At 33.4% G+C, this 26822-nt stretch overlaps 1 protein-coding gene across 4 annotated transcripts in view; it reads left to right on the top strand.

The window, feature by feature from the left end:
- The first annotated feature begins 1893 nt into the window (after positions 1 to 1893).
- LOC143253142 (ras-related protein rab7) overlaps positions 1894 to 26822 on the top strand; it is a 40714-nt gene continuing 15785 nt past the window's right edge. Inside the window, exons 1-5 of one of the 4 annotated variants that reach the window (XM_076506481.1) lie at positions 2072 to 2229; positions 7706 to 7808; positions 8424 to 8480; positions 11857 to 11911; positions 18217 to 18343. In XM_076506481.1, coding sequence (XP_076362596.1) covers positions 11859 to 11911; positions 18217 to 18343 — 180 coding nt within the window. In that variant the 5' untranslated portion in view covers positions 2072 to 2229; positions 7706 to 7808; positions 8424 to 8480; positions 11857 to 11858. Of the gene's footprint in view, positions 2230 to 7705; positions 7809 to 8423; positions 8481 to 11849; positions 11912 to 18216; positions 18344 to 26822 lie in introns of those variants that run through there. The other 3 variants (XM_076506479.1, XM_076506480.1, XM_076506478.1) reach the window with 3 other exon arrangements.

Here is a 26822-nt window from a genome sequence, read left to right as displayed (position 1 = left end):
ACAAAGTTTGAACGTGGCAGAATTGTCGAGCTGCAAAAGCAAGGTCTCTCTCAACGTGCCATCGCTGGTGAGATTGGGCGTAGTAAAACTGCTGTTGCAAATTTCTTAAAATACTCTGAGAGATACGGAACGAGAGTTTCAAGTAGTCGGTCCAAGAAAATTTCGCCGGCGTTGAGCAGGTGGATTCGACGGGTTGTCTGACAAGACACTAGCCAATCGTCGAACCAGATTAAGGCACTTACGGACGCAAAAAGGCTTTAAAAACCGTAAACGTCTTCAAAGGCCACACCTCATTATATATCACGAAACATCTCGGTTAAACTTTCCTGAGAAGCACCAAACATGGGACGTAGAAAAGTGAAAGAAGGTTTTGTTTTCTGATGAGAAAAAATTAACTTGGATGGTCCGGATGGCTTCCAATGTTACTGGCACGATAAGGATATCCCACCGGAGACATTTTCTACACGACACAGTGGAGAAGGTTCCATCATGATCTGGGGTGCTTTCTCCTTCCATGGAACAACGGAGCTTCAGGTTATACAGAGGCGTTAAACAGCAGCTGGCTACATTTGCATGTTGGAGAGAGCATTCTTAATGTTTGGGGGTGGATGGCAAGGGAAGACTATAGAAATGGACGTCAATTCCAAACAGTGCATGATCTTCGTGAAACCGTCTTCACCACTTGGAATAACATTACAGCCAGCCTTCTGCAAACGCTTATATCGATCATGCCAAAGCGAATGTTTGCAGTTATTCGCAATGACGGCCGTGCAATTCATTACTGAAACCTCTTGTTGGGCATTTCCTACCCTGTTTAGGACTTCTTTTTGGTATGGTTTTAAACTTTTGACCAGCTAGTATTTAGGCTAATTTCACAGTGTTCACATTTTCCCTATTAAATGCTTAAACAGTTTTTGATTTTTATTTTTCCTTTTCTTATTTTCATCTTTCGAAGCTCTACTCAAATAAGTGGTTGAGTCTTACAATGCAAAATGCATATTTTTTCTTTATATTCATTGGCCTTAAGATTTTGACCAGCAGTGTATATTCTGGAACATAGATATCAGAATATAATAAGAAGAGGCAGCTCGAAGTCACATAGAAAGGTTTGCTCGTATACAGCCAGATGTAAGGTATAGAGCTAAGTTTTAACTGTAATATAGGCTTTAAAAGCTTCTATTATCGCCCATATGGCTGTAGGTATCCTAGTTATATTTCTCTTAAAAGACACAAGACATTAAAGAGGAAAAAATTAGGTGTGATAAGTTATATTTATGTGTAACTTTCTATATTTAACTGCTTGATGACTTATATAATGGCTGTAGTTAGAGGTAAAATGAAAGAAGATAATTTGCTTTGTTTACATGTCAAAATTACAGCCTTGCTTTCGTGACGACCTTGACACAACATATAAGGAAAACCGCTACTTTGTGAATAGTAGCATTTGTCCTGGTAACTTTTGCAAAGGTCACATTATCATATAGCACAAATACAAAAACAAGGCGGCTCTATTTTTTGAGTTAACTCTGCCGTACTTTTTATATAAAGAACACTTGTCTTGATGAAATATCATGGAAGTTAAAATCTTTGCTCTTTGCGAACTGTTAGTTAAAAAGTAACCACCCTATCGTTACTTTTTGTTTTTATTAAATTTTTTGGTCTCAAGAGTGGCACAGTGATGTGTCTACGGACAAACAATGCTAAAATCCGGATTTCGATACCCGTGGTGGGAAGAGCCCAGATAGCTTATGGTGAAGTTTTATGCTTCACTACAAATAAACAAAAGAATTTTTTGGTATTATTTTGTTATTTGATATTATATAAATTCATATTGAAATTTATTTGTTTGTTTGGAATTAAGCACAAAACTACACAATGGGCTATCTGTGCTCTGCCCATCACGGGTATCAAGATCCGTTTCTAGTGGTATGAGTCCGCAGACATACCGCTGCGCCATTAGAGGACTCGTAATGAAATAGCTATTATTGAATAAATCAATATTATATAAATGTCTTAAATGTTTAATTGTAGAAAATAACGGACATAAATTAAACATAAATTTTGTAAATTTTGCAGTGGGCCCTGATGAAAATTTCAATAGTATGACGTCATGTATTGTATAACGATATTTATGCCATTTTGTCACCAGAAGTAGAAAAATAAATAAGTTAATATTAGTATTTACTAGTTTGGGTTTAGAAAGAAATATAGACACTAAATAAGTATAAGGTGAGTGCTAAAGTTTATAAAACAGTTTAACTACATAATAATATTGAAATATTAGTTTAATTTGTGAAAATTATTGATAAAATTCAAAACCTTTGTCAGGTGATACCAATAGTCTATACAATTTTTAAATTGAGTACTTAAATTAGTAATACATAGTTCAGCCTGGTAATATTGTATCACTTGAGTACTTCCTAAATTTACAGTATCATTATTAGTATTAACAAATGTGTTATTTGCTATGTTATTGTTCAGTATTGGTCCGTTCAAACTGAATTAACAATAACACGCAACATTAATAATGTCATATACTAGATAAACTATTAATATCACTCTTATTAAGAAAAGTGTATTCAATTTTCAAATAGTAATGTTATTCACATTTTTAACTGTTGTTGCACTTATAATTTAGTGTTACTGTTATTTGTTTGTGAATTGGACCATCAATATCATTACATCTCCACTGACACTTCTTTGAATAACATTTGTGAATAAATAACTGTGTGGCTCCGAGTTATTTAATGGGTCATTTTCAGTTAATCGTTAATAATACCAAGGCTGATAAGCAGAATGTTGACATTATTTTATAACTTTATACAAAAACACACCAAGAAATCTATAATAAACTGGTTCAGAGTAATTTAGTCTGGTAGTATCTGGTGCTGCATAAGGCAGGAAATATACTTCCTGTATACTATGACTTCCATAGTCTGTGAATTTTGACAAAGCTAGGAAACCCTCGAAACATGATGTAATTCGTGGTATATTATGCTTAAAATTATGAAATTATGTTGATGTGCTGCTTATGAACTTTAGTAATATTTGCAGGTAGTTTAAATTAATCCACAGATGGCTATGTTCTGTTCGGTCTTTCAACGATGCCTAGGGGCATTCACCCTTTAGTGCTAACCATCATAATTATATCAATGGTAACTCATTTTTCAAGTCAGTTATCTTGTTAGGAAAACAAAAAAATCTTAGATGAAACTTTTTTATTTTTGTCAGAATTAAATTTGTGTTTCATATAGATGTTATTTTCAAAACATAGCTCACAAAACATCAGGGGCCTTTAGCTTGTAAGCCACTTGGATGATCTGAACTCTGAAAAATACCACCATTTACTCTTCCTTTTGCAAGAAAAAATAACATCTTAATCTATCATTATAAAGTTTTCCCCAATCATTTTGAGAATCATCATAATATTCCTTTTCTGAATCCCTTCCATTAATTCTGTATCCTTCTTAGGTAAAGAGAATAAAATCTTTAATAATGTATCTCAGAACAACTAGGTTATCAATCTGAAGATGATCTAGGAAGGTTGAAATGTTGTTCTCTGCTTATCAATAAAAGTGTTAACATCCATACCAACCATTCTGAGATATATTTTTATTTCATTTTGGTTTCCTGTCATCAAGAAATCTTTACTAAGTTGAAATATCAATTATATTGATACAATATACCACAGATTATATAAGGGTCAATAGCAAGGGTCTGTTAGTTCAATAAGACTGTCCTGTAAGCTTAAAAGCACACAAACAAGGTGAAGTATACAGTGAATAAGGTTTATAACAAGTGTTTATATAATTTTTTATAACTTGTAAAATTGGCCAACAGTCACTTCAGGTTTTTAACTGTTGTCTTGATGCAAATAAATTAACTTGCTGAGACTGTATTGTTCTGTCTTGTATTGTTTTAATGTGAAGCTTAGGTGTTATAATTGATATTGCATTGTTTGTTGGGAATGAAAATCAGTAATTTTTTTTTAAAATTAAACGTAAAAGAATAATGTGAGGTTTGTATTTTTATGCTTTGCCTTTCAAAGCTAATTTGTTACTATTTTTATGCAACTCTCCATTAAAAAAATTAAGGTAAAAATGGAATTTAAGATACAAAGCCTTTCTCAGTTTTTTATATCTCATGAGGTATTTCTAGTCTAATGGCTGTGTTATTTGAGTAGAAAAACTTCATATTTATCTGCTTTAGTCATATTTTAGAAATATGTATAAAAATATAAATGCTAATTTCATAAAATGATATTTAAGAATAGCAAGGGTCTGTTAGTTCAATAAGACTGTCCTGTAAGCTTAAAAGCACACAAACAAGGTGAAGTATACAGTGAACAAGGTTTATAACAAGTGTTTATTCATTTTAAAAACATGTTCTTCTATTCCCTATAAACTCTATTGTGGATCATTGTTTATACTCTCAAACCTTTCAGAGCAAATATAGTGCAATTGTAAAATATTGATTTTATTCTCTTCTAATTCATGAAAACCCCTAAGGGATTAGATTTAGAATGAAGTATTTAAAAATATAATAATCCTAATTCTAATATTTAGTGATAAGTATAATTAATTATAATTATGCTTCACCATCTTGTTAGAGTTCACATTTAACTTTAAATAATGTTCTAACCACTACTATGTTTGTGTCCCAACTATGTAAAGAGCTATGGATAGAGTGAAATACTGTTGTAAGTGAAGATCACATGGTGTGGTGGAAGTAGTGTCAACCCTTTTGCAATGAATCAGAAGCAGTGTCATGTTTGTAAACTACTATCTTATGAATTTATGTCAATAATTTTGGAATCAGTGTAGATTGTAATTTTAATATTAACTTTAAAATTATTTTAGTAATAACTTTGATGTTATATATGAGGTAATTTCTTAATTTGAAAGTAAATATTAAAAGAACCCACCTAAATATAGATTTTAGTGAATTATGTGGTATGTTAAATGCAGCATGTTTAAAATTATATGTTGTTGATGTCAAAATACTAAGTCTATAGTTTCGTACAAATTAGGAACTCAAATTACTAATATTGATAAACTATAATATAAAATAAGAGCCTTATATTCTTTAATTTTGTTGAGATATGGCTTGTATACTGAATCAAACAGTGGCCCCATTCACCTCTTTCCATTTTTGGAAAGGCCCCTTGTATACACCTACTTTGGTATATGACATAAGTAACAAATCAATAACTTAGAATCTCCCCAGAGTGGTTTCCTCAGCCATTTCAATCTGTATATATTATACCAAGCCCATTGTAAAAGGGTTACAGTACACTATTTAATTATTTAAAATTCCTTGGAGAATATGGTGTTTAATTAATATCATAGGTCTAATTTGAAAGACTTGATTAAGTGCAATTAATTACTTTTTTGCTTTGTTCTTCATACCCAGTATCAATGTTGATAACTGATGTAAGTGTAAAGACACTAGCATGAAATTTATTCCAACATTGGAGCAGTAATCACTAATGTTGTTATTAGTACTACATATAATACCATTCCACAAAGTGCTTGTAAGTTTTAATTTATTGTTCAGTTATAGGATGTATTCTTTTTTAAAGCCACATCATAGATTGAAATTAACATTGAGTTTGAAATGAGATACATTAATTAAGATTATCATTATAATGCAATTATGATTGTCAGTATGCATCATATGCATGCATAATAAGAATGTTATCGAAGAAAACCCATGCAGGCTCATCATGCATGTTTTTCTTTTTGAGGCATCTTTCCCAAGTGATTCAACAGCATCTGGAGGCACTTTATCTGTTTATGGATGATTTGCCATTCAGTTGTTAGTCTTATAGCTTACTTAACCCTTTCATGATGGGTTAAGTATAATTTACACAAGTTCGTCTACACATTTGCACGTTAAGTATTTGCACTATAACGTTTGATACAGCATGTGTATCTTCACAAAATTTGGTAGACTTTTAGTAAAGATTATAAGTTTTTAATGCACAAAACATAGAGTTTTTAAATGAACATTTTTTTCTAAATATTTGTTTGTGAAAAAAAAAAGTCTGTTTGGTTACTAGTTTGAGTGCAAAGTGATTTCATGTTATGATTAAAAACTGTTTTTCTTCTTAAAAAATCTCATATTATTTGTATAATCTCTGAAACTTCCTAAATATGTTTTGAAAGTTTGTTTTCAGCAAGACTTTATATTTTATTTCTCTCTACTCTTAACTATCTGTGATTTATTACTTGACCATCCTGAACCATCATAAAAAAAACTAGGAAGTACGTATAAGTTATGCTTTTTATACTTTGCATTGATGCTGTGTGTATGCACTCATACTATGTATTTAGTAATATAAAACTGACCTTTAGTTATCCCTGTCTTGGTTGTATTTTAGTGGACTAATGTTTTGTAATATACAGTCACATTTTAATTATTATTCATTATGTATATGTATATAAATTAAAATGTGAAAAAATTAACTTATTTTTTCTAAAATATAGAACAATAAATCAAGAAGTAAAGTAAACAGTTCTCTTGCTAAAACCTTTGTACAAGGTTGCTGCTGGACATGAGTTGCTAAGCCTTTTAAAATTTCGCACATGGAGGATATCAAACAAAAATGTCTTTTTTTTAGATTTTTATACATATATACAGTTGAATAACCAAAAAATCATAACTAACTATACTGATACTATAGAATTTCAGTACAATTTTTTGAGCTTAGTAACTAAGATGTGTTTAGATTTTAAAAAATATGAAACTTCGAACCGACTAAAGATGCAACCTGTCTCATTGAAATCTTGGATCAAAAGAACATGGTAGCCTTTTCAAAGATTAAATGGGGGAGAAAAACCACTCTGGGGACATTCTAAGTTATTGATTGGTTATTCACATGTCATACATTAAAGTAAGTGTATATAAGGGACCATTACCAAAAATGGAAAGAGGTGAACAGGGCCACTTTGTTTGATTCAGTACATAAGCCATATCTCAGCAGAATAAAAAGATATAAGATTCTTATTTTATATACTATCGTGTTATTATTGGTAAGTTGAGTTTTTAATTTGTACAAAACCATATACTTGGTATTTTGACATCAGACATCTAATTTTAAAGTGCTGTATTCAGTATACCATGCAACTCACTAAAATCTGTATTTAAATGTGTTCTTTTAGTATTTACTTTTAAATTAAGAAATTGACTTTAATATGATATTAAAGTTTGAATTATCTACAATTTCATTCCAAATGTATTGACATAAATTCATAAAATAGTAGTTCAATAAAATTTTTAATTCAAGTCAACAAACATGATAACATGGTCTTTGATCCATGACTTCTTTATATTTTATCTTAAATGCCCTTTGTGGTATTTTCAGCTATTTCCTTATCAGTATCATATAGATCCACTATTATTAGTGGATTTATCTGTTTCAAAACTTGCCTGAGTTTTTTCCTATGTGGAATAATGAAGCTAGGTGAGTTTTGAATGAAACAAACATAATATTTATTATTGCAAACCAAAAAGGAGCATGCAACATACATACCTACACAGATACAACCATAGTTGGTTACCTACAGAATGGTTTTTAGTTCCACAGCTTTCACAATCTCAGGATTGAGCTGTGTAAAATTAAAACACAATGGTCTCGATTAATAATGTTGCACAAGTATTTCTTACTAGAACTAAACAAAGAAAGGTCTCTTTAATTCATTAGTAAACCTGGTGTCATTGTCCAGTCAATGGTGTCATCTCTGTTACTGCTGTTGGGCCTAATAGACATTACTGTATAGAACAGTGAAATCGGCAACTAGAACAAGGTAACTTCTGCATTTTTCTTGACCACATGTGTGTTAACACATTTTTTAGTTACACTTTTCTGTACAGAGTTACATTTAAAATTTAATTAAATTACCTTATTTTCAGTGTATATGAATAAGCCTTGCAATAAAATATAATTAATAAATCACAATTTGTAATGTTATACAAGTTTTAAGTTCTTAAATTTATAAGGAAACATTTTTAAAATCCTTAATCTTATCTAGTATGATGATTGTGGTATTTGCTCTTTGTCTTCTCTTTTCTAACTTGTTTACCATTCCTTCCAGAAGTATGAAATTTAAGGTAAGTTTTTCAGACAAAAATATTTTTGAAGCTTTAAATTTTATTTATTTATAGAGCAATAAACTAGGATATCAGACCCACTTGCTACATCCTTTTATCACATTCTCTCACAATTTGCCAATAGTTCTCTTTGACAGTTAGTATTGTATTTATAACCAACAGAAAGCCAAAGTTTAATCTATCACACAATATAGTACATTGCTTTCTGTATAGAGAATTGTCTATTTTATTTCCTTTTCAAACTATTCCATGAAAAACACATTAGTTGCATTATATAATAAAATATATGGTAGTACCATTAATTATTATAGAAAAGAAAGTAGACTCAAGTTTCATTGACACTTGACAGCAAAAGAAACAAAACCCAGGTAAGTAATATATATCTTGTTTTTTATTTGTATTTATTTATTTGTTATTATAAAAGTGAGTAAAATGTAAAACTTAGAAACTTTTTTGGTTAAATTAGTTAAAATAAGGGTAATAAATTTTCATGAGATATGCTTATGAGTACTCTGAGCTTTATGTAATATGATAGGGTAATGTGAGCTACAACTCAGTAATAGTCCACTAAAACACACCCAAGATAGGTTACTTTGTAAAAACTAAAGGTCAGTTTTATAATATTGGATACAGTAACATGAATGCACATGTGTCATGCCATTGTAATTCCTCTATTGTTAGCCAGACACAGCTGAAAAGCCTGTATAATAAAATAATAATTATATAATGTTATGAGATTTAAACTATTTAGTCTAAACATGTATGTTTTTGTTTTATAAGCCGTATTCATTGTAGAATACAAAAGGCATAATTTATATTTGTTTCCTAATTTTATATGGTGATTATGAGATTCATCAAATTGACTGAACCCATACAGAGATTTGTTAGTGAAAATAACATAAAATGTATTGTTTTTTCTTAAGAAACATTCAATAAAACTATTTGAATATAATAAGGATTTTGCACATGAAATTTTAAAAATTTTCTGATGCACAAAAGTATTTTTGATCTTAAAATGAAAATTTGCATGCTGTTGTTGTTGTTGCAACATGCACAAATAAAAAAAGTATGAGAAAAACATTGTTTGACAAACTTTAAGACTTAATAAAAAAATTTGATATTTTGCATATGAAAGCCTTGTAATGTTTACTGATAATCTGTCAAATTTCATAAACATACGCTTACTAATTTTAAAGTAATAGAATGAAGATTATAACAAGCATAAAAAAGTCTGAGGTTGGTCCAATGAACTGACTTTGTACTGAGAGAGTTAATGGTAAACAGGACATTACTCCTGTTGTAGAGAAACTCCTGGATGTTCTAGAGTTTTGCAGGTTGGAGATGAGCCAATCTGTCAGCAGAAAAAGAACAAGTATGTTTCTTTGGTTCTCCTGCCTTGTTCTTGACCAGTAGTTGGTCAATGAAAAAGAAATTGACAATAACTGGAACTTTGCTTTAAATTCAGAAAGTATAGTGTCAAATCTAATGTTGACTAAATTTTAAAATTTTAATGGGTCAAAGGCTAAGCCTAGTACATTGATTAAAGAGATTCATAATGGGCTGTTTGTTGTGCCCATGCTAATGAAATTAATAGTTTAAAAAATAATAAACTTGTTGAATAATGAAAGACTACTGCAGCCTTTCAGTTAAATTCTGATTTGTAGCTGAGTATTACTTCTTCAAAGGTTAGTTATCGAATTAAACATTCCATGATTGTAACATGCAAAATACTCACTGAAGGTCTTTACTGATGCTAATAATAGTTTTGTCAGCCTCTTAAAGTTGCGTGCTATGCCTATTCAAAGATAATATCAACAGTATGTACAGTTAAGAAACAGTGGATTTCTTTTATCATTCCATGTGATCAAGTTGCCTGCAACCCAAGCTGTAAGATTTGTAGGTTGTATTCACAAGTAATAAAACTAACACAACCTTAAAGTATTAGAAAAAAAAAACAATTTTTTGGATGTGTTTACAGCCAGGATGTACAGCTGTGACCAGAATTATCCATATATGTTCAATGGGGCAATGCTTCTAGTATTTTTCTTGTTATGGATTCCTGCTTGGAGTAGTAGTAACATTTTAGCAAATCATAAAACCTTATGCTTTTAAATTGTCTTCAATACATGTGTACCCTCCCAGGTGGGATTTGGTACTCCTGTTCATTCTTCTTTGTATGTGGATAATATTTCTAATTTCATTGCACTGTTATTTCATGTGGTGTACTTAGTTATATGTAAGGTAAATGCTGATATGTTCTCTGGATGTTTTCCTGTGAGATATTTTCTCTACTGGTGCATCAGTGTATTGGCTGGGTCAGTACTGGTGTCTGTTTTTTTCACTAAATGACTACCTGGTGAATTGTCATAGGGCTGATAATGGAGTGTTAGATTACTTTACAGATCATATCTGTGACAGCTGAAATTACTTCTGACCAAAGTGTTTGCCCTTTTTATTCTTAGTTTTTTTTTTGGTCACTTTACAAAACCAGTGCATCTTTTTTCCCTATGATTGTTAAGTGACTCTCTGCTTCCTTTAGCCCATTTTACATGTAACTATGTAAGATTCTTTTAATTACAAGGTAGATATTAGAGATAATACTATCTGACAGAATAGGGTGTGCTCCACATGACTCTACAGCATAAGGTTTACATGAAAGAGGGGTATTTGGCCATTTCTTGTTGTTAAACAGAGATACATTTTTAAGTATAAGAAGTACGTATTTCTGAATTATATTTTACTAATCAAAGATTAGCTCTGTGTGCACAGATGAGGTCAAAGTGTACATTCTATAACCTTATACAGAGTGCCATTCAACATGTTATCGTGTGTTGATGTCAAAAGTTATCTGTTCATTTTACTCTACGTTATTGATTTAGTAATGTTGGACGTAGAGGAAAGTTTATACGAGATAAATTATACAGGGATATTGAAGTGGACTGTGCTTATGCATTTTGGAGGCTCTAGAAGTTATGCAACATGCAAATTATATGATGAACAAAAGTATTTTATTATTATTCACTTAAACATTATTTTTTACTCTGACTTGTCTGAGTCAGGCTGACATTGTGAGTTAACAGACATGTTAATGTATTTGTTTTTTTGTGTACAGTGGACTTGTAAATTTTATTAAAAGCTTGCCTCATATCATGCAGATACAAATAGTAAATTCAGAATTATTATCAACATTTCTTCTCTAAAACAGGATCAGTGTAATGAACATTTCTTTCAAACATTAAATTTCATCTTAAGGATCTGTATCTTTATGTGGACTAAAGAACAGGAGTTAAATGTAATTTGAATATCTTAGTTTATTTACTAGGATTTTTAGAATAGTGAAAAGGGGTTAAGCTTTTTTTTATTGCTGAAGAGAACAAGAAATAGTAATTTTAATCTTATTTTTAAGGTAAGGAAGAACTTTTTGTAAATTCAGATGATGTACTTAAAGGCTGAATTCACTTACATTGTTGGTAGCTAAAATATAGTTATGTTTCAGTTTATTGTGTTAAATGTCTTTCATTTGAATTTTGTAATACTAGACAGTGAAAGGTTGTTTGTTTTAAGTATCCATGCATGTAGTTAGGTCAGTGTGGTTGTATACTGTAACCAGAACATAATTTGAGGAATGTTATACTGTATATGAATGAAATATATCTAAATTGTAAATGATTAATGCAAGGGACTGTGCAAATAGTTATAGATTATAATATGATATATCATTCTATATTGTTTTTTTAATGACAGACATGTCATCCAGAAAGAAAGTCCTCCTGAAAGTAATAATCCTTGGAGACAGTGGGTAAGCATCTATGTAAAACATTTCCTGAATTGAGCTTAAAACCAGTCATATTAGGGAAATAAAAGTTAAGGTATATAACCATTTAAAATTATTTAATAATCTTGTATTGAAAGTAAAATAACTAACTTAAATAGAACTGTTGGACAGTGCAAATGCAAATTATTTTAGCATAAAAAAATCTCTTAATTAACTTCTGACTTGTGCCATCTACTTGGTTGTGTTTTTCACAGTAACATAGTTGTTCACCACATCATTATTCACTGTGCTATGCCCCCCATGACTTCTAATGCTTAACACTGAGTTTTGATGCTTATGGTGGGCACAGCACAGATAACCTATTGTGTAACCTAACAAAAACAATGTACAACATTAAATTTATTGCTAAAGAGGTATTTTAACATTGTGTGTAATAAAGAATGTAAAAATGTGGAATCTTTAAACAATCCAAACTGGGATAAATTTGACTGAAAAATGTAAGCAATGATTAGCTTTGGGAATAAATATTTGATATCTTAGTCTGTATTATATGCTAGTTTGTACATTGTGAGTTTTTATTAAAGTATGCTGGGTTGAAAATATATTTAAGATTAATTATATAGCTGTTAAAACTTTAGTTGAATCAATAGGTATGGGGATATTTTATGCCCAAATAAAAAATATGTAAATGTTAACATAAATACAGAAAAATATATACAGGTTAAGATGCATTGTTACATTTATTTATTCAATCATATATCCATTTTTTTTCTACATTTCATGTTTGTTTTAACATTTCCGTACTCCAAAGACAAATGTATTGATCAAAGCTTGTGGACAGTATCATTTCAGCTATTGGCTAATCTGTCAAAGATTGGCATTTGAATGAATTGTAAGAAACAGTATCAGAGTGTAATAATGTCATTGTTCATGACATTGCTATTTTTATTATAACTGATTAAAGAATGTGAATGTGTATTTTATTTGTAGGTTAATAATTGTGCACTACTCTTTGGTCTGTATCACAAACATGCCAAATATATCATTCAACAAAGTATATCTGAATACTGTTTTATTGAGGCTTTGTTGGTTTCAGTTTCTTTGTAACTAATAGCATTAATTAAACATAATGTGGAAATAAACAAGTAGGTTGCTTTCATATATATTGTAGTTTCTGTTTATTAATCATATTTTGTATAAATAAATATAATGTGAGCTGCAAGTAGGTAGAATTGAGTGATTAACTCAATTAGTATCATGTAAAATAATTGACTTGAAATTCAAGAATTTAGTTAAATCAGTTAATGCCACAAAACAATCAAAATTGATGCTTCTGGTTAGTACTATGTTTGATCATTCCAACTACATGGGTATAATGTGGCAGTTTTTGATTAGTTGTATGTGATTGATTTATGAACTGATTGATTAATTGATTAACAAATTCAGCAAGTTTCAGCTTTAAACTGAATTAACACTATATTCTACACTTTGTGGCCCGGCATGGCCAAGTGTGTTAAGGCGTTTTGACTCGTACTTCAAGTGACCCAGATTCAAGTCCCTGTTGCACCAAACATGCTTGCCCTTTTAACTGTGGGGGTGTTATAATGTAATGGTCAATCCCACTATTTGTTGGTAAAAGAGTAGTCCAAGAGTTGGTGGTGGGTGGTGATGACTAGGTGCCTTCCCTCTAGTCTTACACTGCTAAATTAGGGACGATTAGCTCAGATAGCCCTGGAGTAGCTTTGCGTGAAATTCAAAAACAAACAAATTTCTACACTTGGTGAATTCTCCTCATAAAATTTATTTTATACTTAAATATATTTGTGTGTAAGCTTAGATACTTTTCCTTCCAATTCTGCACAATATATGATACATCTTCATAATTTGTATGAATAAAATGTTTTGTTGTTTTTACAAATGCACACTGCAGTAAAGTAAAATATTTATCAAAATATGGTGTTCATGTAGGAACAAAGTTACTTTAAATAGTGGCTTTTTGAACAACTATTCGTCAGGTTTGATATGGAAATTGAATGTTTTCAAAGAAGTGTGTGCTTGTGCAAATGCACCACTTGAAGCAAACTGTGTTCAACAATAGAAAAAAATAAGAAAGAATAATATAAGCTCTACATGTAGTGTATTTATAGACACATGTACAAAGCTATAACAAACATCAAATTTAATATCATGATCAGCTTTACAGTAGATACATTTTTGAAAGTAATTAATACTGTTATACTTTTATGAGAAGACTAGCATCAGGCAAATTTTTATTTGTTTGAATAAATCTAATTTAGAATAAATAAAAATAATTTTAGCTGAATGTATCTTGTAATATAGCAAGATAGTTGAAGCTACCATTATAGACCATCTGTACAGCATATGCAGGAGTGTTGTTAACAGGATGCAGTTGCTGCTTCTGGAAAACTAATGGAGTCCTTAATGGGACTGTGCATTGACTTGGGAGAGTGCAGGGGTCAACTTGCACTGAAAAGTTTCATGAGCAGCCCAACTGTGAGAGTTGGATGAAATTGATATGTACAAGAACAAGAAATAAGAGTTTATGGTTGATTTCTTCATATGTATCAGGTACTCTGAATAAAGCCATTACTTGGACCAGTTGACACTGAGTTCACTTGTGCATTGTGATAGACTAGATGTGACTGGAGAAGCAAATCTCTAACTACATGTAGGCAAAGTTTGCCACAGAATAAACCTAGGGATCATCAACTGTCATTGGGATCCTGAGAATGGAAGCAGTGCAGAAATTATTTGTTTTGCCTGTGTGACAAGTGAACTGCATTTATTGAAGATTGTGCATGCTTCTCCAGAGTAATGGGATCTGAACAGCATTAAAATACAATGTATGTTAAAGGATGGTATCATACAGCCTCCAAAGAATGCTTGTTCGTCTTTACTAGCAATTTTCAGGAAGGAGAGTATCCTAAGGTTACCTCTTGAATTCATATGGGTGAACATAATGACTGGCATTGAGGTCCCTCCACTTCTGGATGCATTCAATGAGGCCTAGCTATACAGTATTCCCACCACATTTGAGAGGTTTATGAAGCCCATGATGAAGGGACAGCAATGGAGCACCATGTCTTAGTGTTCAGTCAACAGTTGAGACCGATACTGAAAGCTTAAGATGATAATTCAGCTAAAACGAAAGGTTTAAAGTTGAAACTAGGACTGTTTGCCTACGGATGGAGTTATTTGTCATATTGTGGGAACAGCTGGAGTTTCTACTGACCTTTCATATATTGCAGTACACTATCAAACAGACTGGGACTTAACTTTCTGTATGTCTTGATGGTGTGCTGTGCAACATAACGGAGATCAGCTGAAGTTTGATTGGTAAATACTTGCTCATTCTGTATGTTATGTATGGTGGTCCTCTTCCTAGAACAGGTGCTGCATTATCCACAATAATATGTGGAATGGTGAAAGTCTTTTGGCTAATGCATATAAGGATGTCATACAGCAATTGAAATGTTACAACAGAACGGTCAAAGAACATTAGTTTTTGCATGGTATGTGCCAGCAGAATGGAAGCAGCTCATATCTACTGTACAGGTCTTTATCTCAGATTCAGACAGATTGGTCTCTGATATACAAGGTACAGCAGTCATTGTTTTGTGTAAGCACATGGAACAGCTCAAAAGCTATGACCAAATGCTAGTAATATGCCTTTCATGCACTGAATTCACCAGAAATCAGAGGTTGAGACTTGTGTGTCAGAGAAAAATGAGGATACTGTTTTGTATCATTTCAGGTCAATTGATGAAGAGGAATATACTGAAAAGTGATCCATGTGAAGAGTTGTAAGATAGCTCCAGTGGTTACTTGAAATGTTGATGACAACTTTGTGATTGCTATGCCTGTGATTAAGTCTCGTGAGAGCAGTTATACTTTGTAAGATCAATGGCTCAAAGGAAGTTGTATTACTTGCTTCCTAAGCTGTTGGGTAGTATTTCTTGATGAAATGTATGCAATGCATTTTGTGATTATCACACAGAATATTTGTTTTCAATCACAAGATTAACTCTTTTTAGCACAGACATCTGCCCTATTAAGGAATCATATTTATGCAACAAATACTAGTAGGGTTTTGTTAAAGTTTATAAGTATCTTGTACACAAAGAATGACATAATTTGAATTAAAAATTTATAATAAAAATGTTATTTATTGTAGTTATTTGCACTCACTGTGAACAGTTTGATTGTAAGGTTATTTTTCATTTATGTATAAAAAAATCTTTTCTTCATCTTACAATTTTCATATTTCTCTTCATAACCTCTAGAACACTCCTAAATGAATATCAAAAGTATTTAAGGTAGATGTTTGTTATTTTTTCATTTTCTCTACCATATCACTAACTCTATTATCATCAACGTACAGTGCAATGAAAGAATTGAAATTAGAAAATAGAAAGAAATGCATACCTTTTAATTTTTTGTAGAATATCTTTTAAAGATTTTTCTTTTTGTTAAATCTCTAAATTCACATACTTTCTTTTCACATGTAGTTAATTTTTAATCTTTTCTCTTGGTGAAATTCTGACTTCAGTTTCAGCATTTGAAATAAGATTTAATAGACTGAGTTTTTCTCAATAAACTGAACTTGTCAACACTTAAATGAACAAGTTAGTAAATTACTAAAACTTACAAACCTAGTGCTCCATTTTCCTAAATCAAATATTACAGTAGATAGTTCACTAGTTGATAGAAAATCATGGTTTTTTTCAAGGAACATCATAAGGAGATTATGGCCCTTTTCTCTTTGCCATACTTCAGCCATAGACCACCACTTAGCCATGAACTTTGGAACATTTTTTTACATTTGTTTTTATGGTATTTGCAATTAACCTCTCTTTTCAAAGACTTTGTACCTATTTTGTCATGATTGCTTGTCTTTGACACAGAGTTAAAACAAAGAAGTAAATCTTTCTTAGCAATTCTAGATACTCAACTTTCATTGAACACAGTATCTAAATCTAATATTCTAAAGCATCATGAAAATAGTGATATTATCAAAATCTTGTGTATTGATCCATTATTAGTCATAAATTGAGATGTTTGCAAAATGCTATAATAAACACTGTTATTTGTAAGCAGTGTATGTAGTTTTGATCACGTACCTGTTGAAATTGTACACAGGTATACTACTTGTTTTCAGGTTGGTAGTAGCATTATCAATTTAGGGATGACTTTGATTGTTCATTGAAATGGTATGTTAAATATCCTTAATAGGTCATCAGGACTTTACAATATTATACACTTTTAATTTGTAACAATATCTATGTAATGACTATGTGACAAGTTCTGGAAATGTCCATAAATATCATAGCAAAAACTTTGAATTTGTTTGTTCTTTTGTTTTATGACATGGTAACATAAAAATCAGAACAATGATATCAATCAATTTCATGGGGTCATGTAGTTTTGAATAGGTTATCCACTTCTATAAATGCTGTTAATAACTTGGAGAAATTTAGAAAAAAACATAATTCTAGTGTGAGTAATGTTATCATTACTCCTTGAAGTTAGCTTTCTTACAGAAATTTAGTGTTTCTTTGAAAGGCTTAAATACAGGGTGACCAGTAAATAACAGACAAGTAATAAATATTACAGTTGGAACTTCATTTTGTTTAGAACTTGGTTAACAATACATCCTTCCTCTGTCTACTGAAACACTGCATTAAAAAAACAAGTAAAGGAAAACTTTTCAATAAAGGAAGTAAATATGGGAATTGTTAATATCAGTCCTTGAGAAACAATGCAAACAAGCTAGTAGAGATGACATTTGCATCATGCCTACATAATAGTGCACACAAGAATTAACATGTAGCAGTACACACACACACACACACACACACACAAAACCATTAAATTATGGTTAAGTTTAATTTATCTTGTCCTTGTCTTTTAACATTCTACTACACTGTGTGCTTTGTACTATTATTGTTTTTGAAGGATTGATATTAGCCATCCCTACATTTACTTCATTTTTTGAAAAGTTTTTCTTGTTTATATAGTAATCGAATTGTACTAATATGGGCTGGATGCATTGACTGCCATGGAGTTTGGCCATATTGCAGTTGTCATACAACAACATAGTAGTGCATTTGAGTTCTATGGTAGTAACTTTAGTTGTCTTGAACATCCAGAAACCACTTATTTCCAACACTATTTATGTATAAACTATTTGTTATGGCTTAATAACTCGTACTTTTTGTTAGAAAACATTAAATGTACGTGTCAGTTTTATCTCTGATGTTTTTGAGTACTTTGTTTTTGGTTTCTAATTGAATGTTTGTTTATTATAGAGTTGGAAAAACATCACTTATGAATCAGTACGTCATCAAGAAATTTAGTAACCAATATAAAGCAACAATTGGAGCAGACTTCCTTACAAAAGAAGTTATGGTAGATGACCGGTTGGTCACTATGCAGGTATGTAAAACTCAAGTATAATGTTGGTTGTGCTGACAATTTTTTATTATACAATTTTTTTAAGAAGTGTAAGCATTTTCTGTAATTTTTTGGAAAATATATTATTGTATTTAGTAATTCTGTTTGTTGATGCACTTAATACTGCTAAGGTAATTTTGCAGATTGGATTCAAAATCTGCTTAGTATAAGGTGTTTAGCTTAAATAGAAAATATGCTTCACATCTGAATAAATCCAATGACCCAACACTAATTATTAGGTTAAGTTCAGACAAATCTTTACAGATGGGACCATTACAGAATTGCAGCATGGTTCTATTTAGCCAACAACATGAACACTATATACATGTATGTTTTGAAAATAAACTAACACTGAATGTTTTGTTTTTTATGTGATATATATATGAATTTTATCTATTAAAGAAACACTGAAACCAGCAAATTTTTGTATTAACTGTTCTGAATCAAAATTACCATTTTGTATAGCTTCTGAAATGTAACACAATTCAAAATGTAAATATTAAAAGTACTTATACCTAAATCATATAAGACAAGCTTTAAATTTCCCTATCCTAAAGTAACTAAATTGTATGGACTAACAAAAAAGAATACAAATTTGACACACCATTAAGGTTTATAGTTCCCACATGTGACATTCCTGTGCACAAGTAAATTATGAATATAGGAAATGGGACTGGCATTTTCACTAGATGTTCAATCAGGATGGAAAACATCATTTTTTTATTTATGTTTGATGTCCTTATTTCACTGTCCTCACATCGTTGAGCCCATCTTCAATATGGATAAAGAGGACAAATGCATAGTATTTCCTTTCATAATACAGGACTGAATCCTTGAAAACATTCCACTGCAGAATCAGGACATAATATTACTCCTACCTGTTTGTCACCACTTGTGTCCCATTGTTGACTTCATAGGTTCAATACATCATTGCTGCTCATAAAACTAATCTTTTTGCCTGAATTAGGGCATCTTGGGCAAAGAGATGCACTGCTGAGGAAAATGCCTTCTGAATATTCTTTATGAATATCCTCTGTATAAGGATGGCTTGCTCCATTTGTTCTCCCCTGAATTCAGCTCTGCAAGTTTTTTCTGGTTTTAGTTTCTACTTTGAATTTACTTGGCTATGTATTTCTTATAGTCTAGATTGTTATTTTTTCTCCTTAGCTTGTAGTTTTATATTTTTTTAATTTCTTTTTCCTAGTCATTAGATTCCACCTCCTTTACAGTGTGGGTATTATGGCTTTCAGTGTTTCAGAGATAAGTCTACTTAATTTAAAATTTATGTTTTTAAGTTAAAATTATTTTCAAACAGGTACTTACCTCTGAAATATTTCCCTTTGATCTCCTCATGACTAAATTTTCATCATAACTCAATATAATAAATAAAACATGCAAAGGAATTTGAATTGTGGCAGGAAAATAGAGCTTGTGTATGCTCTTCTGATGTATATGCAATAAGTCATGTGAGGTAAGTGATGTATGCTCTGTAATGCTTTAATGTTTAAAATTTAATGTTGTTAAATTTCTTAATATTTTTTTAAAACTCTGAAGATCATGGGGATTCAAGGAAAGACAACATGTGCTTTATTTAAATAGAAAATTGTTTGTTATGTAGATAACTTTGCTGCATATTCTTTAAATAGTTATATAAAAGTGTGATCATTTTTAAGTTTCTTATTTGAACTAATATGATTGTTACAGATGTCACTGTTGAAATATTACTTGTTATAATTGTTTTAATGGTATGTTTAACGACAATACTTACCTCCTCACACAATTAAGCTACCTTCTCGGTACTTCTGCCTTAGAGATTTGCATGTAACTAGCCTTTAGGCAACTCCCACCAAATATCACAATTTCTTGTGAATTGCAATATTTCATAATGATGTTATTATGCAGTAAAAGCACGCTGCCAATAGGAGAGCGATACCTCCTTGTGCACTTGTGAATCTTCCTTCTTTTTCTTTTATACTAAAATCAAACAAGCTGTTTTCTTTTCAGTTTGATTAAGTTTGTGATGCTTAAGGATCTTAACTTCCTTTCATTTCTACAAACTATGCACACATGAGGTTATGCAACATCTATTACTACTTGTGTGAATGATTAATTTCATAGGTATGCACCATTCTTTCTCTTGACCCTGTGTCATATTCTTCTTCTTTCCCACTTTTTAATTCTAACTCTACCTAATCTTTTTGTATTTTGCCTTGAGCAACTACATTCCCACAATCTCATTATTTCCATATACCTGATTCTTGTCTCCCACTGGTACAGTGGTAAGTCTATGAACTCACAATGCTAAAATCATTGTAGTCATTCTAAATCCCATTTTATGATTCCCATATTTGTGATTGTCCTAGAATATTGTTTTTGCATGGTGCACATAATTTATCCAGTTATTATCCAGTACTCCTGACAACACCTGATTCTTTTGTTACAATATTTTTTGTACTTCTCCTCTCTATCTCAGTTCTGAAGAACACTATGCCCAGAGAATTTTGTGGGTGATTATCATTTGTTTCACTTCTCCACTGTGGCCTGGTCCACTACTACCACTTTGTCTATCAACTACTTGGTATCAGACTCATTGAGCTCTTTGGTGACAGTTAAATTGATTTGGATACAATGGGTGCCCAGTTGTTATGGTTTGAGTTCCTGAAGTCACATTTTCCCATCCAAAGAGGGATTACTCTATTTTTACCACAGATTTTCTTTCCAGTTCTCTTCCCTGCCTCTTCTCTTAGCCCTCATTATGTTTTCTTTTTCTCCTTTTGATCCCATCTGTGTACAACATCTCAAGGAAGAGATGTTTGTTAACACTTCTAGGTATTTTCTTTGCTCCAACTTAGTATCTTATTCACCTGGGAGCTTTTTTCAATCCACTTTTCATCTGTGCTCAGCATTCTCCCATCTGCCTTTGAGCTATTGAACTCCTGGTCATCAAGATTCATGCATATTCTTCTTGTACTGCATAAGAGATTTTTAGTTTTGAGAGACTATGACCTCACTGAAAATATCCTTTTGGGTTACACACACATGCATCTCCTCTATCTGTACTTACATGACCAGAAAAATCTGTTATGGGAAACTTTGATCACAATGGCTCACCTGTCCCCTCTCCTACTTAAGGATTTGTATTGGTAGCTGGACCAATCTGGTAACATCTTCGTTTTTCATTACCTCCACCCAAACCAGACCTACACTTCAGTGATGTTTCTCCTTCTTGTTAGGAAGCATTTCTGAACAACTGTTTCTCACTTAGCACAGAAACTCAGAATGTGTCTTCTCTTCATATTAATGCATTTGAACTTTAGGCAGTCCATCAGGAATACTTCCATTTCTCACTCCTCCTAATGGATCATTTTGTTAAGATCCATTCCAACAGTTTCTTAGATTTTTGTATATCAGCTGCCAAGGGAGAGCTTAATCTAGAACCCCTTGCTTTCAAATGCTTGGTGTTCCTATTTAGGCTAGTTCTTAATGGGTTTGTCTTATTGTCTGCCATGTATAAAAGCTATGAACCTAGTTGTAGACTGCCTCTCTTAGCCAAACTATGTTCTGCCCATGGAATGGTATCTTCACCCTCATATTTTACCCCATTGTTGTGGATTTCTGTATGTGGTGAGGGGACTTCCCAGGGAAGGTTCTGTTCTTTCAGTTTACTTCCTCTGGCATCTAAATATCCACCCATGTGTTTGCATGCATGGTGACCCATGAAGGGGAGGAGAAGATTCTAGTAGCTGAGGGGTCCAACCTTAACACATCACTTTGGCCTTGAATTCCTGTAGTTGGGCGACCTTGGGGTAGCCCCTTAGGGTCAATGGCTGGTCCACTTGAGCTAGAGTCAACTAAGTACCAGTATTGGATGTTCTAAGCAGGTGTTGTTGACATTGTATCTGATGCTGGTGATTGGGTATAGTGTTCACGAAACCCTGGCTTTGCTGCAGTGTCCTTGTTTGGCATTGTAGTGCATCCCCTTGTAGTGCTCCATGGTGGGTGGGGTATGTGGGCACTAGAATGTAGATTCTTTATTATGGATACCTCTCTTTCTGACAAAAAAAATAAAAATGAAAAAAATTGGAAAATGACCATGCATAGGTGACTATTACAGCCAGATTCTGCAACTTGATTTCTGATTATCCATTCCTTATCTGAGAAATCCTTGGGACAGATGTCTCCATTTTTCATTCAAAATGGTTTAGAGGGACTTGCTGGCTCCCCAAAGTCAGTAAAGAAGTTGCACTCTGGAGATGTTTTGGTGGAAAAATCTTCACCACAACATACCAAATTCCTCTTGAAATCAAAGGCCAGGGGATATACCCATATACCCATTGAGGTTACCCTTCATGCAACTTTGAATTCTTCCAGAGGAGTTATAGTTGAGAGAGATTTAAATAACATTCCTGAGTCAGAAATCCTCACTGGTTTCTTCAGCTAAGGTGTTACTGCAGTGCACCGAATCTTCACTCATAAAGATGGAATTATGGACCCTATCAATGTTTTGATACTAACATTTACATCACCATGTTCTCCTGCTACAGTCAAAGCAGTATATCCAAACTGCAAGGTACAGCCTTACATTCCTAACCCTCTCAGATGTTTTAATTGTCAGCAGTTTAGTCGCTCAAAAACATCATGTCGTAGTTCTTTGAAATGTGCACGTTGTGGTAGTAAAGACCATGATGCTTACGAACGCAACATGGAACCACACTGTTAACTGTAGTGGCCTACAACCCTCTTACTCTATTTCTTGCTGTAAATGGGTAGAAGAGAAAGATGTGCAATGCTTAAAGACTTAATAATATCACTTACCCATAGGCTCAGAAATTATTATCTCCAACTTTATCTTGGACATGTGCTGCTTCACTCCATTCCACTAGCACAATAAGAGTGCAGAAAGATCTTTCTGTGCCTCTTACAGAGTCATTTGCAAAACATCTTAAGAATCTTGTGCCCTCCATAATTAAAAAACGTTGATGCATCTATGTCTTTTTCTTTCTTTGTTCCAACCACTCTTTCGAGTGACTGTCCAGTTTCACTTCATATTCAAGTGTTTCCTTAGGTACATCCTCTTCTGCAGCCCCAAAAAGTGAATCGACCATTCATTTGTACCCTCAGTCATTGGAATTTTTGCTCCATAGACAGAGACCTGCTTACTAGACCCAGCACAGGATCCATGGAGGTTGATAGATCTTTGTTCAATAAAGAAAAAACATGGTCACAAACAAGAGGTCTCCCCACCACATTCTCCTCCACATAAATAACAATGGCCACTCTGACCCAGGGGAACTGTCAAAGTTTTCAATAAAATATAGATGACATTAAGGATTTGATTGATTCAGACCATCCTGTGTGCTTCTCCTTACAGGAAATTTCTTAAACCTGCTGATACAGTCACCCTTTGGCAATTTTTCTTGTATAGAAATGACAGGTCGTGTGATGGACGAGTGCATGATGGGGTCATTGCTGGTTGATCATTATGTGTCCACCCTGTCTTTGTTACTTAATACACCCTTGGAGGCTGTAGCCAGCCATGTTGTCTTGGGTTGTGCCATCACTATTTGTTCTCTCTACCTGCCTCCTGAAGAGATATATAAGCACTCAGACCTTGGTGCCCTCGTTAAGCTGTTACCATTCCCCTTTTTACTATTGGGGGATTTTAATGGACATAATCCTCTCTGGGGTGGTGCTAGTATTAATGGGAGGGGTCGTGCTACAGAGCATATGCTATTGAACCACAACCTGTTTCTCTTCAATACTGGTTTTTATACCTATTTCATGCACCTAGTCAGTCTTTTACTGCTCTATATCTTTCTATCTGCTTCTCTTCACTTTTCATTTGCTTTTCTTGGAAGGTAAATGGTAATCCATGGGGCAGTAATAATTTTCCTTGCATTTTGAGAGAGACTGGCCATGGCCAGTGCCATCTGACCTTTGTGCTTCAATGGAAGTTGGACCAGGCTAACTGACCTTCTTTCACTGCTCTCTCAGAACTTGATCTTGCCATTGTGTGTAAGCCATTGATAGATGACTGTGTGGCAGCAGTAACTGACTGTATTGTCCAGGCAGCTGCTCAGTGTATTCCTAAAACCTCAACATGTTTCCCACAGTATTCTCGTCCTTGATGGAATCCTGCTTGCCACATGACAAGAAAAACTCAAAAGCAGATTTGGGATACCTTTCATAGGTATCCCACATTTTTAAATCGCATTGCATTTCAGCAGGCCCGTGCACATGCTCGGCAGGTCAGATGTTAAAGCCAGAAGGAATTTTAGATTAAATACACCTCTAGCATTTCTTCTACCACCAGTTCCAAAGTCATATTAGACAAAATTTGAAAGGTTAATGGCCAGTATATTTCTGACCCCCTTTTGATCTTGTTCTCTGATGGCCAGGAAATTGGTGATACACTTAGCATAGCCAGTACTCTTGGTGAAAGCTTTTCTCATCCATCTAGCACCTCTGCTTCATCCCTTATCTTTTTAGCCATCAAAACACGGGCAGAACAATCACCTCTTTCCTTTTGGGTTGATCATCTCTATGACTATGACCACCCCCTTACACTGGTGGAACTTAAACCTGCTCTTTGCCGGCCTGTCAGTACATCAGTCGGACCTGATGATATTCATTATGAAATGATGCACCATCTCTCTCCTGCTTCTCTTGCTATTCTTCTGGTTGTTTTTAATCAGATCTGGCAGGAGAATGTTTTTCTTAATGTTTGATGTCATGCTATTGTACTCTTTTTCTAAACCTTGGAAGGATCCCAAGATTCTTTTGATCTACTGTCCAATTGCTTTGATGAGCTGTCTCTGTGAGATCTTAGAGAGGATGGTTAATGCTCGTTTTGTTTGATTTAAGAAATCAAACAACCTACTCTCACCCACTCAGTGTGGGTTTCAAAGACAGAGCTCCACCATGGACCTCCTGATTCAACTTGAAACATCAATCAGAAAGCCTTTCTCAAGGAACAGCATCTTGTTTTTTGAGGAAGAAGGTATGGTATCTTGCGAGACCTCCACTCATATGGGTTGCATGGCAATATGCCTATTTTTTATTAAACATTTTTTAATGGGTAGGTGATTTCAGGTCCCTGTGGATTTAACACTTTCCCATTCTTTTCCACAGGAACTTGGGAGCCCCTCAGGGCTGTGTCTTGAGTGTCACACATTTCGTTACAAAGATTAATGGCATCAGTGGACAATCCCCTGCAGTTGTGAATGGTCTCCTTTGTCAACAACTTCCACATCATGTCTCAGTTGTCAAATATGAGGTGTATTGAGCAGTAGCTACGGACTGCCCTCAAACATTTATTGAAGTGGACCACAGGAAATGGTTTCAACATTTCTCCCAAACTGTTTGCATGTACTTTAATCATCAACGAGGTATTTACCCTGATCCTGAACTCCGTATTGGTGAAGTTGTGCTTCCTGCGGTCCCTGAGGCAAAGTTTTTGGGGCTTATCTTTGACCGTAAGCTGACCTATATTTCACACATCAAAGAGCTATGTGTCAAGTGTACAAGGGCATTGAACATCTTCCATGTCCTCTCTTTCACTTCTTTGTGGGCATGGATTGATGTTCCATGCTAAAAATCTATCGTGCCCCTATTTGATCAAAACTAGACTATGGGTCTCTGGTCTATGGTTCTGCCAGGACTTCTGCCTTGTAAATGTTAAACCCTGTTCACCATTAGGGGTATTCTGCACTTCTCCATTCCAGTTTGCACACGGAGTTCCATGAACCCTTTCTATCCTTTTGTTGTTTTCAACTGTTTTTAATGTATGCTTCAATACTTCAATCTTTATCACAGCATTCTACATGGGGTTGTGTTTTCCTTCCTCAGTGGGCCACACTTTTTTATAATAGATAGTTTGCCATTGTTCCTTTTAGCCCTTGTAATTAGGTGCAGTTGGATGAATTGGGTCTATCTTTGGATGACATAGTAGTATCCACAGATCAGCCTATCCTACCATGGATAATTACTATCCCCAAATGTGACCTTTTTTGAATCTCCTGAAGAAGGCAGATACTCCTGATTGGAAGTATTGCCTTCTATTTCCCAAACATCTTTCAAACCATCCTTCCATTCCCATTTATACAGCTGGGTTCAAACTCAGATGACTCTGGCCCAGCATGATCAGGTGTTTAAGGCATTCGATTCGTAATTTGAGGGTTTTCATTCCCGTCACATCAAACATGCTCGCCCTTTCAGCTGGGGGTGTTATAATGTTATAGCCAATCCCACTATTCGTTGGTAAAAGAGTACCCCAACAGGTGGCAATGGGTGGTGATGACTAGCTGCATTCCCTCTGGTCTTACACTGCTAAATTAGAGATGGCTAACAAAGATAGCCCTTGTGTAGCTCTGTGCAAAATTCAGAACAAGCCAAACCAGATGACTCTGCAGGTTCCGCCATTGTTTACCATGATTCAGTTGGTGCACGTGGAGTCCCCTCT

Source organism: Tachypleus tridentatus, chromosome 6 (assembly GCF_004210375.1).
Source record: "Tachypleus tridentatus isolate NWPU-2018 chromosome 6, ASM421037v1, whole genome shotgun sequence".
Classification (NCBI taxonomy): Eukaryota; Metazoa; Arthropoda; class Merostomata; order Xiphosura; family Limulidae; genus Tachypleus; species Tachypleus tridentatus.
Note: the sequence above shows the minus strand (reverse complement) of the source record. Positions and strands in the feature narration are given on the sequence as shown.